The sequence below is a fragment of the Copidosoma floridanum genome, unplaced genomic scaffold (genome assembly GCF_036245765.1).
Source record: "Copidosoma floridanum isolate Cflo_tuat_1 unplaced genomic scaffold, Cflo_Japanese_pri ptg000007l, whole genome shotgun sequence".
NCBI classification, from domain to species: domain Eukaryota; kingdom Metazoa; phylum Arthropoda; class Insecta; order Hymenoptera; family Encyrtidae; genus Copidosoma; species Copidosoma floridanum.
In genome coordinates, this window is record NW_028321884.1 from 1,210,553 (window position 1) to 1,223,163 (window position 12,611).

Here is a 12,611-nt window from a genome sequence, read left to right on the forward strand (position 1 = left end):
ACTCGTTGAACAAAAATTTTTTTCAACTTGTATACACAGTGAATATGCTCGTGAAAAGATATTTCGGGAAGAGTTTTTATCCTGCAAGTGCAGTGTAAGTAATGAATCGCTCGAGATGACGTTCCGTTGCACGTTGTGATGAAAGTTAGCTTGGTATAGATTTTAATTGTTGTGAATAGGAGTGCCATTTCGAGAGCCGCGTGGATGGGTGATGCTCCCGAGGACGGAAGAGTGGCGCTGAGTTATTGCTCGTTCGATCGCTGCTGTGCAGAGTTTATCACACTGGAAAACGCAAAAAAGGGTCTCGTTTGCTATTTTGTTGGGAAAATTGTAATGAACCCTCGGATGCGTTTTTTTTTGTCTGCTGAGGGGTAAGTTTAATAAATGGATACATTTCAAGTGAGCCGTTCGCGTATAGACGGACATTATTCTTTTCGAGCACTTTGCGCAACCAAAATTACTCGCAATGAACGTTGTTTAGTGATGCATAAGGTTCACAGGGCACGAAACGGGGAGTAATTTAAACCTTTGTCTTTGCCAGCACAAAGAGCTGCAAGCAGAGAGAGAGAGAAAGAGCTGTAGATATAGGTGAACTTAAAATTTCGACGAAACTCCTGGTGCAGAGGTTATTCCGCAAACAAGGTGTGAGGATATATATATATAATTTCTCTCCACGTCTGCGTGCGTGCGCCCTCGAAAAGAGAGACGGAGGGCAAGTGATGTACACTTTGGCGAGAATGGGCCTCGAACACGTCGCACCACATACCCGTGCAAGTGCACGTCACTGCCACGAAAATATTATATCTCCGTTCCTCCCCACCCCCCGTAACCTCATGCCACGACCCCCTCAATTTCATTGCGTTCTCACGCACTAATGGCACAAATAATGGCTCAATTGTCCCTCGTCTTCGCCGAAAGTCGTACCACGTAGACCTGTCTATTACTTCGTGTACCTCGTATTTGATGCTTAATTGCCTATTTACTTACACCCGTAGACATAAGTAACAAAACAAATGGGCGTCTTGTCTCCGGCAACTGAATTATAAAGATCTATACGCACGAGTGCTATTCGTTTTCATGGTAAGTACACACCAACGAGCAATTATCCGTATTGTTTCTTTATTCAGAAAATACCCATGGGTAGGCATCTTGTTTGTTTCCTCATTCGTCGAGGGAAAGCGTTATGCACTTGTTAACTTTTCCTGCACGTGATGTTACAATATATATATATATATGTACACGCGGAGGTAGTAATAAAATGTTTATCCCAACAATTTTGGTGTCGATTGCCCATTCATTATCGATCTCGCGTTTATTGATGCATATGATATCGCCATTGAAAGGTTTAACTTTCCATCCGAGCATCCGTGCAAATGCGCATTGAATTTTGTTTTTTTTTTTTTTACATAACAAAAAGATTCATTTGATGTCATTTTCAATGTAGGTCGCACGTGACTTTTAGCGATGAAACGATTGAAATCGTTGTAAAAGGAAGAGACACATTTTTTTTTTCCAATCAATCATTGTAACAGATTGAGGTAAGCAGTATACCTACCAAAACATATGACACCACGTTTTTAATCACCATTCGTGTCAAATGTTGGAAAAAAGGCGCTCATGAAATTTACTCCTACAGAGATTTGAGCTCCAAGTATCAAAGGGAACGCTGGTGAAGCGAGTAATAGTTGTCATAAAAATAGAAGCCCCTGGTGTGAAAGAGGGGGTGGGAGTAGAGGACAGTGATCGACTCGGGAGCATCAGCGTCACGTGGGTGGACCCATACGTATATTGCTAAAATATATCCCGCGACGTTGAACACCGGAGGAGCTTATACACATGCCTCTGCTCCTCCCCCGCTGAGCCAGTTGGGCCTCTCTGTCCGTGCACCAACCTCCCCGTAGTACCATTAAGGTATAGTCCTCGTTTCTAAAAATACCTCGTGTAGGAGCAGCCACTGCAGCGATTTATGTTATGTATGGGGATAAATGGTTACGGGAGGGATGATGGTTTCGCGCTGGAGGCTGGACGTGGACTGCGGCCGGAGCGGCTCCCGGGGACAGGCAGCGCCAACCGGCGGCCGCGAAGGTAGACAGGGCACGTCGCGGGGCCACTCCACACCCGCCCGAGAGGAGGAGAGAGAGAGAGAGCGGCAGCTGCGGTAGCGGCGGCACGTATATGGCACTCTCCGCTGGCTGGCCTAGCCCTCCTCTCCCGTATCCAGTCCCGCACGCGCCGTCGCGCCGTCGATACCCCCCGTTCACGCATCGCTCGCCCGCGTATGTAACGTATGCTTGACGCTACGCGCTACATTACCTCTCTCTCTCTCTCTCCCTCTCGTTCATTCTCCTGAGGGCCGATCGCGCGATGGACGGTAGTAACGAGTGTTGATGCACTGATTTTGTGTTCGGTGTGCCGATGCAGGTGGGTCCTCCGAGACTCCGTGCGCGTACATATATATATATATCATCGCACCCTCCTCCCGCGTCACTGACAGCTCCGAGTGAATTACGCAAGTTTCGAGGGGTGCACGAGCCTTGTGCTGTGCGTACATACATACATATACACCCATCACGTTTGTTTGTTTGTTTGTTTATTGTTGTGACGTAATGAAGTATATATATAGTGACTTGTGTGTCCTCTGGTAAGTACTTGGATGATTCGAGTCAGTGAAACTGCCGAAAGTTGGAGTGCGCGTGTGGTGAAAACTGAGTACTCGATCGAGTGAAAAAGTCGAGCAACGAGGGGCTTGTGAATTGTGTTGTTACATTACGTATAGCATATTATAGAAGTGAAGGATACTGACGACAGAAATGCATCCCAAGCCCGAGCAACTAGCTCGCGAAGCCAATTGTTGCTGTTGTTGTTCGTGTGTCCCAATGTTTTGTACTCGTGCCCATTTATAACGTGGCATCTGAAATATTGTAAGAGCCGGTCGAGCGACAAGTACTACAACTCGGGAGCAATCGCGCGTGTGGTGATAGGGATAAGAGTATCATTATCCACATGTTCTGTTGCAAGTGATGAAGTGCGTTCGGATAAAAAAATGTCACCTGCAAGGATCGATATTTCGGCTCACAGGATCATCCGCGGCGTCATTGTTTTGTGTAAGTAATCACGCGACACTACGAGTTGGCAATTCCACCCTTGCAGGAGAATAAGAGGAAGATTTTTTTCTTTTTTTTTTTATAGATGTACTCATTTTGTTGGCTACCCAAGTATTACTTAATCATGTACTCGTAGCAAACGTATCTATATCATCTCCGTCGAGTTCGTATAGCTTTGGAAAATTCGCATAGTGATTTTGGGGGTGATGACTAAATTAAAAGCTCTGCCCCTCCCCGTCGGCGGACCCTTAGCCTGGCGACGACGAGGGGGTGCTCGTGTGATTCAACGATTCGTTAAAAAAAAAAAAAAAAAAAAAAAAAAAAAAAAAAAAAAAAAAAAAAAAAAAATCCATCCGAATAACCAGTCGGTCGTTCAATCTCCTCTTGACCCGACGCGCCCCTCCGGCAAATGACATATCCCATTCCCGGGGAACCTCGTTAATCTCGTCGTCGCCACTCGACGTCGAATCTCATCGCGTCGCATACATATACTTTGGTCAATTAGAGGGGACCCCCCGAACGAGTATAGGTTGATCCCGTTCTGGTGTACTTTTTGAGATTTAACGGGGCGAACGGATGAGCCGGATGTTTACGGGAAAACCGGAGCAAAACAACACGTGCACATTCGATGAGCCAACGAAGGGAAGCTCTTTTTTACATTAAAATCAAATGAAAAACGAGTTTATAAATAAATCTTCACAAATTATTGTCGTATATTAGTGTTACAATTGTTTCGGTACACTTTACCTTCCTCAGACACAGAGGTTCATAAACTAAACTCTATTCGGTTCTACAACACATTATATTCATACACATCAGTACAACGTCACCTATCAAAGCTATTTACGAACGTTATTATTAGCTCTTTTAATATACCTCACGGGTTTTATACATGATACACATTATCATTGATTAGCTGCTGTGCTTCCGCGTTACGCAGGTGAAAAAACCCCCGGGTAAATGAATTTACGTGCTCTGTCGAGCCGCGTTAACTGCCAAATCCCGAAAAACCCCAAAGAGTGTTTTAACAATATTGATTCGGTCATTCACTCGTTTCTCTCATTTCTATTTTTATTTTTTGTTATAAAATCACTACAATCCCCGGATATGTACTTGGGGTTTGCCAAGTAACGCATAAAAGAAACAACCTGTCGTTTGCGCTTGAACGTTGCACCCAATGAGAATGAATAGGTACTTATATATCCAAGCACTCATTCATATGGTTAAACTAGAATTTAATAAGTAAAGCAACTCGTATAAAATATGTATGAAGCGTGTAAGTATACATACTCGGGGGACGGTTGTGAGTATATAACATCGTTGATTATGTGTATGTATACCTGGTTAGTGTTGTGTGTGTGTGCGTGTGGGTTCAGCAACAACGTGTGTATAGATGGGCGTGCTTGATAATAGGGAAGACGCGGCGGAGCTCGTGGGAGAATCCCACACGGGGCAGCGCACCGGAACAGCGGGGGCTTCACCGCTCCCGTATACACACTATATAACTTAAGCCTCTGTCCTTTCACCCCTTAAAAATCTTGAAGGAGGAGGCTAAGGAGGAAGCGTCCACCGGAAACACGTGTATATATACATATATACGTACACGGTGTACTGCTTACAGGCGCCCATCATCATCGTACAGAGTAAAGCCAACTCTCGCTCGTGTGTGCAATGCTCGCTCGGCCTTGAAAGTCGGTTGGGACGCGCGCCCGCTCGCCACCTTTGCCTCTATTATATAGTTACACACTCTGCTCCCCCTTTCCCTTTATTCTTCTCCTTTGCACCTGTTAGTTCTGTTACGAGTGCTATCTATACACTGGCCCCTCGTGTTATATACTTACAGCTTCGTTAGCCCATTGTATCATTACTCGTGCAAGGTGCACACGCGCATCGAAATCTCGATAGCGCCCGTATACGTATAATATAACGGGTTAATTTTGTCTCGCATCGATCGGGAGGGAAAAAGAAAGGAAAGAAAAATCTACCTCGCTCCTTTATGTATAGTTATACATATATAAATGTGGACTCGTAGAGATATACCCACTCAGTTTCTTTTGGGCTGGGAACCGGATGCCTTTTTTTCTTCTTCTTTCCCAGTTTTTACGCCCGCGCGTACAAGGATGTGGGCAGTCGGTGCTCTCTCTCTCTATCTGCCTCACGCGTATAGCTGCCGTACGAGACCATGCGTAGCTCGTGATTTTTCATTTACGATAGCGCTGCTGCCGCGGGCCCATGATGAATGTACTTTTATGAACGTCGTTGTATACATACTCGGCGTGAGAAATCGAACGAGCCGCGACTGGCAGCCCGTGAAATGCGCACTGCGCCGTGAGTGACTGTGGTGTGCTATACAGGCGTACAATAATAATGGGAGCAAACCTTGGTGGCTCTAATTTATGCGCCATCGGATAGCGCGTCACAGATATTGCATTCGTTTGGATCCGTGCAGGTATACACCGATCGAAAGAAAATTATGGACAGATGTCAATCTCTGCGTACATTGAAAACTACACGCGCGCCCGATCGCAATCATCAAATTTACCTTTTTTTTTTTTTTTTTTTTTTTTTTTCTTTCATTTCAAAACAAAAGCCCCACGGTTTGGTTGTTCAAGTACACGCGCGATCGACTGTATGTACGACTGCTCCCTTGCATTAGGTATACATAAATATTTACGAACTTCCCAAAGAGCTTTCCCAGCGGAGCACCACTTCTTCTCCCCCAAAGTTGTATATGCATGTACATACACATACACTTACACTGGCTGGTTTAGTTTTCCACCCTCGGCTCTCCTGACGTTTTTTTTTGGTCTGTTTTTGTTTTTCCACTGCTCCCTCTAATCCTGTTACTCCGGCCACGTAAGACTACCTCGCTTGACTTTTCGGTCCGACCTGGCTGACCTAGTTGAATTTTTCCCCCGCCTCGTTTTAATCGGGACGCTGGAAAATAATTCAATTATCTCCTCTTGCAGCGGTGGCCCTCCGAATTCACGCCTTTCCTTCCTTAGTCTCCGGTACTCGTTCTACGTGTAGACCGCAGCCACCACTCCGGCTCTCGGCTAAAAGTACATAAGATGTGACAGGAGGCGTCCTGGCTTTCCGGCTTCAACTTTGCCCCGCAGGTGTTGTGCATACCATTTGTTATCCCCGCGGTGCGAACTAGCCCCGGTGACAAGATGCATTGCAGAGGTATTTCGGAGCTGGAGTTATTTTGCGAAAAGTCGAGCCTCTGCGTCTATATGTGCACACACCAAACGTAATGTATATTAAAGGTTCCCTCGCCGTTGCGTATAGAATACCACTGATTTTAATTAAATATGTGCCGTTTACGCGCCCTGATGTACGAGCTTTTAATTAAATGCGATGCAAACGCGCGAGTGCGTCCGCAAAGGGGACGACACTGCCCGACACTCGCGTACAGGGTATATTAACCATCTCCCATACACGTAGATTACATTTTGACGATAACAATAGCTGGTAGGTCCATAATTTTAATAAAAATACACCAGAGATCATTCGATGCTTTCTTCTTCTTCTTCGAGTCTCGTTTTCATTATTCAAGTACGACCTCTCTTGACTTTTTATTTTCGCTCCTACAGTCCGAACACTTAGCTCTGGTGCACTTATAAGTCAAGGGTTGAGAATCTGTGCCTCCGAATATTGGATTTCTTTTTTTTCCCCCCCGAAAAGGTAACATTTTCATCTTACGCAATAATGGTACCATTATTACATTGAAAAAGGATTCCCAGGGAGTCTCGAAACTTCGTGTGACTCGCTTGCGAAGGGGTCACTGATCCGTTGGACGGAGGCCCGTTAGGCAAAGCTCCAATTATCTCGCCACATACGACCAACGAATCTTCCCACAAACACCTAGTTCCTTGCTATGAATGTTTTTTTTTTTTTTTTTTTTTTTTTTCACGCATACGACAGCCACCAAGTTGTATTTTAATCGTTTGCAAACGAAACTGTAACAGTGCTCGGTATTAATCCGATGCCGACGATTAATTTGTACGAGCTCTCTTTGGAGAGAGAAACGCGCGGTGGGCGTGAAACGTAATCTCAGTAGGCGTAAGCAGGCCTGCGCTCTCTCTCTCTCTCCTCCGTGTATAATCCGGGCTCTGCTACACTCGCTTCCGAAAGATCGGTGAACGACAATTGGATATGTCTCTTTCGCTTGACAAATTTCGAGTCCACGTCGGTATAGGAGGGAAGAGAAGCAAATATCACGCTGCCACCCGAGCAAACAAACACTTTGTGTACGCACGAGTGTGCGTGTGTGTGTGTGTGTATCGGCGTGCACGTGCAATACACAGTAATTAAGCAATCCGGCATTCCGACGGCCCCCCGTGCACAGCGAGAAATTCTCCTCGAGTTTACCAAGTAGTATAATGCCTGTCGAGTGCGCGGCGCGGTGCAAACCTCCTCCTCCTCCTCGCTCATCTCCGGCGCCCCGGTATCGGCATACCTACTCCCTCTCTCGTGCGTGCACGTGCACGCCACGGAAAACGCCACCGATGAGAGGAGACGATCCAGCTAATTGGCAGCAACCCGAAGCCAACTACCTCTACAGCTCTCCCCTCGCATGGTATACGTTAGGTAGGTGGGTACATCAACTCGAGCGCGTATATAACGGGCCCAAGACGCCAAGTTTCAAAGGCGGGGGGAGGCGTGAGGAGATGGATGAGCTTCGGGCGCGATGATCATGCCTCGGGTTAATTTGATCGGTCTAATCAACCTATGCCGTGCACCCACCTATAACTATATATATATATATATTTCCGTTACCATGCACCTCGGGAAAACATATTTATCGACATTCTATAGGATTTCTGCTTGGGTGCCACCGACCAACCCCCGGGAGTCTGTCGACCGAGGGTAGTGCCATGGGTATATCGGGAGTTCTGCTGAAAAGCGGAGAGAATCGTAGGGGTGTGGGCATTTTTTGATTTTCAGTAGAACAAGCCAGGGTGCGGTCGGACGCTGTGGTGCCTCGGTGTCCTTCGACCTTTGCCCTCCCCTTGCGCGCGGGGTAATAATTTGAGTTTGAACAGAAGTCACGCGAAAAAGTGGTGGGCGGAAGGGAATCACGCGGCTCTGGAAATTCAATCGATTCCTGGGGCAAAGTGGATAAAACTTGGCCGCACTCCGGCGCTGAATTTTTGCTCCGCTCGACTGATTTGTGTTTGAGAGGAGAAGAAACCAGCAGCCCCTCGCGCGAGAGCTCGGCCTTTCTTCATCTCTCTCTCTCGGAATTGAGACCGGGTCTATGTGCACCTATATACCTGCCGGCGCTTACATTCCGGACACGTCCCGGGACTCGAAGTTGCGCGAGAGCACGCGCTCCTCTCTTTCTCTCTCTCCGGCATCTGTGCGCCCAAAGAGCGAGCGAGGGAGGGACGAAGAGATAAAACGAGGAGGGCAGGTCCGAGAGAGGGGCTCAAAGTGACGGTCTGCGGTATCTCCCTTTTCTCTGGCGTGCACCTGCACGACTCCCAAGACATGCACTTCCATAGAATCTCCGTACTGGAGAAGAAAAAAAAAAAAAAAACCATTTGATAAATAAGACGCGAGTAAATTGCGCAAACGAATTCGTTGAGTGAAAATTTTGTTGGATGGCATACACACAGACAAAGGTGAGGGAAGGGGGGGCTGGAGTCACTCGGCGATACCAGCTGCTGTTGGATATAATAATTATTACAACAAACTTGCCGTAGCTGCGAGCGACGGCAAAGATAGAGAGGGAAGGGGGTGAGCATAACGATGGACCAGTTAAAGAAACTTGGCCCGGCGTGTATACAGGCGGTACACCCCCCGCCGGAGGGACGATATAGCGCCGAAACTTACGACGTTGGATGTATATACATATAGCCGCGCCAACAAGTACAGCAGACGCGCAGCCAGGGGTATAGGTACACCGGACTTTTCGGTCGGCCATTATCCAAAGTGCTTTCAGGGGAGCCGTCGCAGTCCACCACCCTTCCGGCCCCTCGTTCTGCATCTTCGGCGTACGTATCTATATTATACGTTAAACTTTGAGCAGCGAGCGAGCGCGCGAGAAATGTATTCCGCAGTCTTCGTGATGATTTTACAGCGGAGGTTGGAACTGTTTCACAGCTCCTTCTTGGACGATCCATCACCGTCACCAAGTCACCATTACCATAGCAAACGTCCGTCCATATGTTTTTTTTTTTCCCCCTTTCGGCAAGAACTGATGCACCGGTCCTTGGAGGCTTAATTTACACCTCGCTAATGTCTACGCGTTTATTTTGTACAGTGGGCTCATTGTTACCTGTGTATGTACATGTATAGTTGTTAACACTCGGAGATGCGATGAGCTCTTTGTTCTCCCTGATAGCCTGTCTTGGTTTTATTCCGTGGATTCGTATATATATTTCCCGAGGACAGCGCGGCGAAATTGTGTTTTAAACGATGATACAAGAACTCGTTGTGAGGGGGGGGGGGCATTTTTTCTTCTCTTTTCTCGCCGGAACAAATGGCCCGCAGCAACGGCGGTACAGAGGGATAAAGTAGGTTATTCCGAGATCGTCGCCGGTGCAGCTTCCGCGCCCGGGAAGAGTAATGGCTCATCGTTCCATCGAGTGTGCTAAGCTCTAAATTACAATTTTACGAGTGATTCCCCCTTCCTTCCTTCCTTCGAACTTTAATCAGCGATAGTTTACACGTACGGGCGGAGGACGGCGAAACGACCGATCACCTGCGACCGGAAAATCATTACGTGCGCCGTTAACCGTGTATCTCTTTGCGCTCCATTACTTTGTCCCTCTTGGTCTTTTTCTCGAGCTCGGTGTCGGTCCTAATTATCGTGCGCGCTCCGCAGGAGCCAGCCAGCTGTGTTAATCATTGCTCAGGTACACCTACTTACGACAAACGGGCTCGCACTGTGCGTACACAAGACGTCCTCGCGTTGGACTAGCGTCCACTTGCTTATAATAAACACGCGTACATCATAACACGACGGTATCAGCGAATATATAGCGAGCCAAGTATAGGTATTTATGCATAGCCGTGCGTAGGTTAACGTATACACGGGTAATTTCAAGATGCGGTTGCTCGCTCTCCCGTGACGTTTCCGCCAACGCCCACCTTCACCTGTATATACTTACGTACTTACATGACTAGAGTAGAGTTTGTACATGTCCATGCGTGCAATTTATCTATACCCTGCGAGAAAGAGAAAAACATAAGTCACACCACTCTAAGTTGTTTCTCACATAACTTGTCGATGCGATAATATGGATACTGCAGATTTTACTCGTCACAAGTCTGGGGGAGGGGGGGGGGAAAGTATACATGTACACCTTTCAATACTTGCTTATGTTTTTGCCGTCCGAGTAAACTGTACAAGTGGATCAAACGGAGAAAATATTTTTAATCGAATACAGAGGGACGGGCGAGAAGGTTGTTTGTAACAAGAAGGCGCTGATGAAGGGCAAACGTTTACTTTTCGTTCAAGCAAGCCAGTGGATTTAATGTGTATGGGAGGGTCAAGTTATATGTTTTTCTCGACGGTTATTCAAAGGCGAGCACCGGAGAGGCGGATAAATGGTGGAATTAACGAGACAACAAGTTGGGAGGAGCGGCGAAAGAAAAATATTTCTCTTGCTCCGGTAAAGACTTCCGCCAACTACTCGCTCCTCGAACCTCCTCGGTACACCTATACAACAAAACGGAAGAGAGAGAGAGATAGCTGCCCGTTTAGAGGACCAGGGGCCAAAAAGAAGCGGTCCTCGAAGTATCGCCGAGTTCAAGCTTTGCGCTGCCAAATACTCACTCGAAAACTTTGGGGCCCCGGAAAGAGCTCGAGGCCGCCCAACTCCCTCGTCTCCCCAACCGTGCATGTAGGTTATATATATATATATATACGTAGTTCGCACTCCCCAGTGCCGACGACAATTTCTCGTCTCTGCACCCTCCCCCTCGTGCCGTGGAAAAGCAGGATGGTTTTTTTGTTTTTACCGTGCCGGTGTACTTTCCTATACGCGTCCGCGCCATAATAATACATCAGAGCGAGCGTTTTACGAAACTGGGGGGGCCGTGCTCGCTTTTTCCAAAGCTGGCTGTGTCCGCCGATAAAGCGCATTTAACGAAGCAACTGCACTGCGGCCGGCTCCATAAACTCGGGCGCGCGTTGCATACGCACGGACACGCGGACAGAGGTGGATGTGGTTGAGCACGCGGGGTTGGCATACACGCACGGAATTTCCGGGCAGCGTCGGCGGTGCCTGCGACGCTGATACAACAAAATCAGTATTTTCATGGTTGGCCAAACACAATTTTCGCGGTCGAGCGGCTCGAGCGATAACAATGATTATCGGTCGTCCCTGTGCGTCGCGATGGCTCGGGGAGGGGGTGCCGCGCAGGTGCTCGGGTTGCAGCCGCCCCTTTTCTCTCTCGGTTGACGTCGCGCCTCGGTGGACGTTAATCAACCCGTGGTCGCGTGCGTGGGAGAGCCCTCTCGTTACAATCCTTTCGTTCGCCTTTTTTTTTTTTTTTCAATCAAATTTTCGAATTCTCGAACGCCCGTGTCTTGTATTGTTTTCTGGGGTGGTATAAACACCGGAAAATAATTGTTATTTTGTTGGCTGTTTTTTGTACTTTTCATTATAATTATTAATAACTACAATAATAACGGTAGAACTGTCACGTGTCTACCAAATTGATTATTTCATACATCTATTATCGTTGGAAGCGTATTATATTACTCGGAAGCAATCGTTGATGTTGCTTTTGATGCGAGGAGAAAAAAAAAAGTTGTACAAAATGTGCTTATGCTTGTTTTTTTTTTTTTATAAAAGAGCCGAGGTCGTTTGTATTTTATTTCACTGATTCCGTGGGCGAGCGCAAAATAAATCCGCTTACATCGTCTGAGCGTCGGCGACCCCGTGCATAACAGAGAATCACATGAATACATACTACTTAGCATTGTTGGCTATCACGGTTTTTAAGAGTTTTCTCTCTCTGCAAAGTTTACCGCATCACGCAGTCGGATTTTGGTCTCCCTCCGATCCTCTTGAATTTTTTTTTTCCTTTTTTTTTCTTTTTTTTCGTTACTGTATTGCCAGCTTGATACCCACGAATCTTGTATGTCCATTGGGAATTTATAGAATTCAACATGGCTTGGGCACCAGCTTAGCCTTTCGTTGATCTGATTTAGGATTTAAGGTTTTTTTTTAATGTTATTTTCAATTCGGTCAATACTTTTTTATTCAACATTCTACAACATTTATAGGAAACAACATTACTACAAATTCTTTGGATCAAAAAATGTAGTTTATTTTAATTTAATTTAATTTTTTTTTCAAAACGTAAAAAATGACGCACTCATCAATATTTAAAAAATCGTATAGCAACTTCCTTTCGATGGTGCATATGCTTTTTCAAACAACCATCACAGTAGTAATGCTAAAAAGGTGTTTTGTGTGTATCCATTCGACACTACCCCATTTGATTGAAAAGGTTACGCACATATAGTTGCACAATACAAAAATT

The 12,611-nt window shown here is 46.4% G+C and overlaps 1 protein-coding gene across 1 annotated transcript in view; it reads left to right on the plus strand.

Moving 5' to 3' along the window:
* The first annotated feature begins 2,798 nt into the window (after nt 1-2,798).
* sns (sticks and stones) overlaps nt 2,799-12,611 on the plus strand; it is a 76,712-nt gene continuing 66,899 nt past the window's right edge. Inside the window, exon 1 of the mRNA XM_089588838.1 lies at nt 2,799-3,104. Within this exon, the coding sequence (XP_089444964.1) occupies nt 3,044-3,104 (61 nt within the window). The 5' untranslated portion in view covers nt 2,799-3,043. The remainder of the gene's footprint in view (nt 3,105-12,611) is intronic.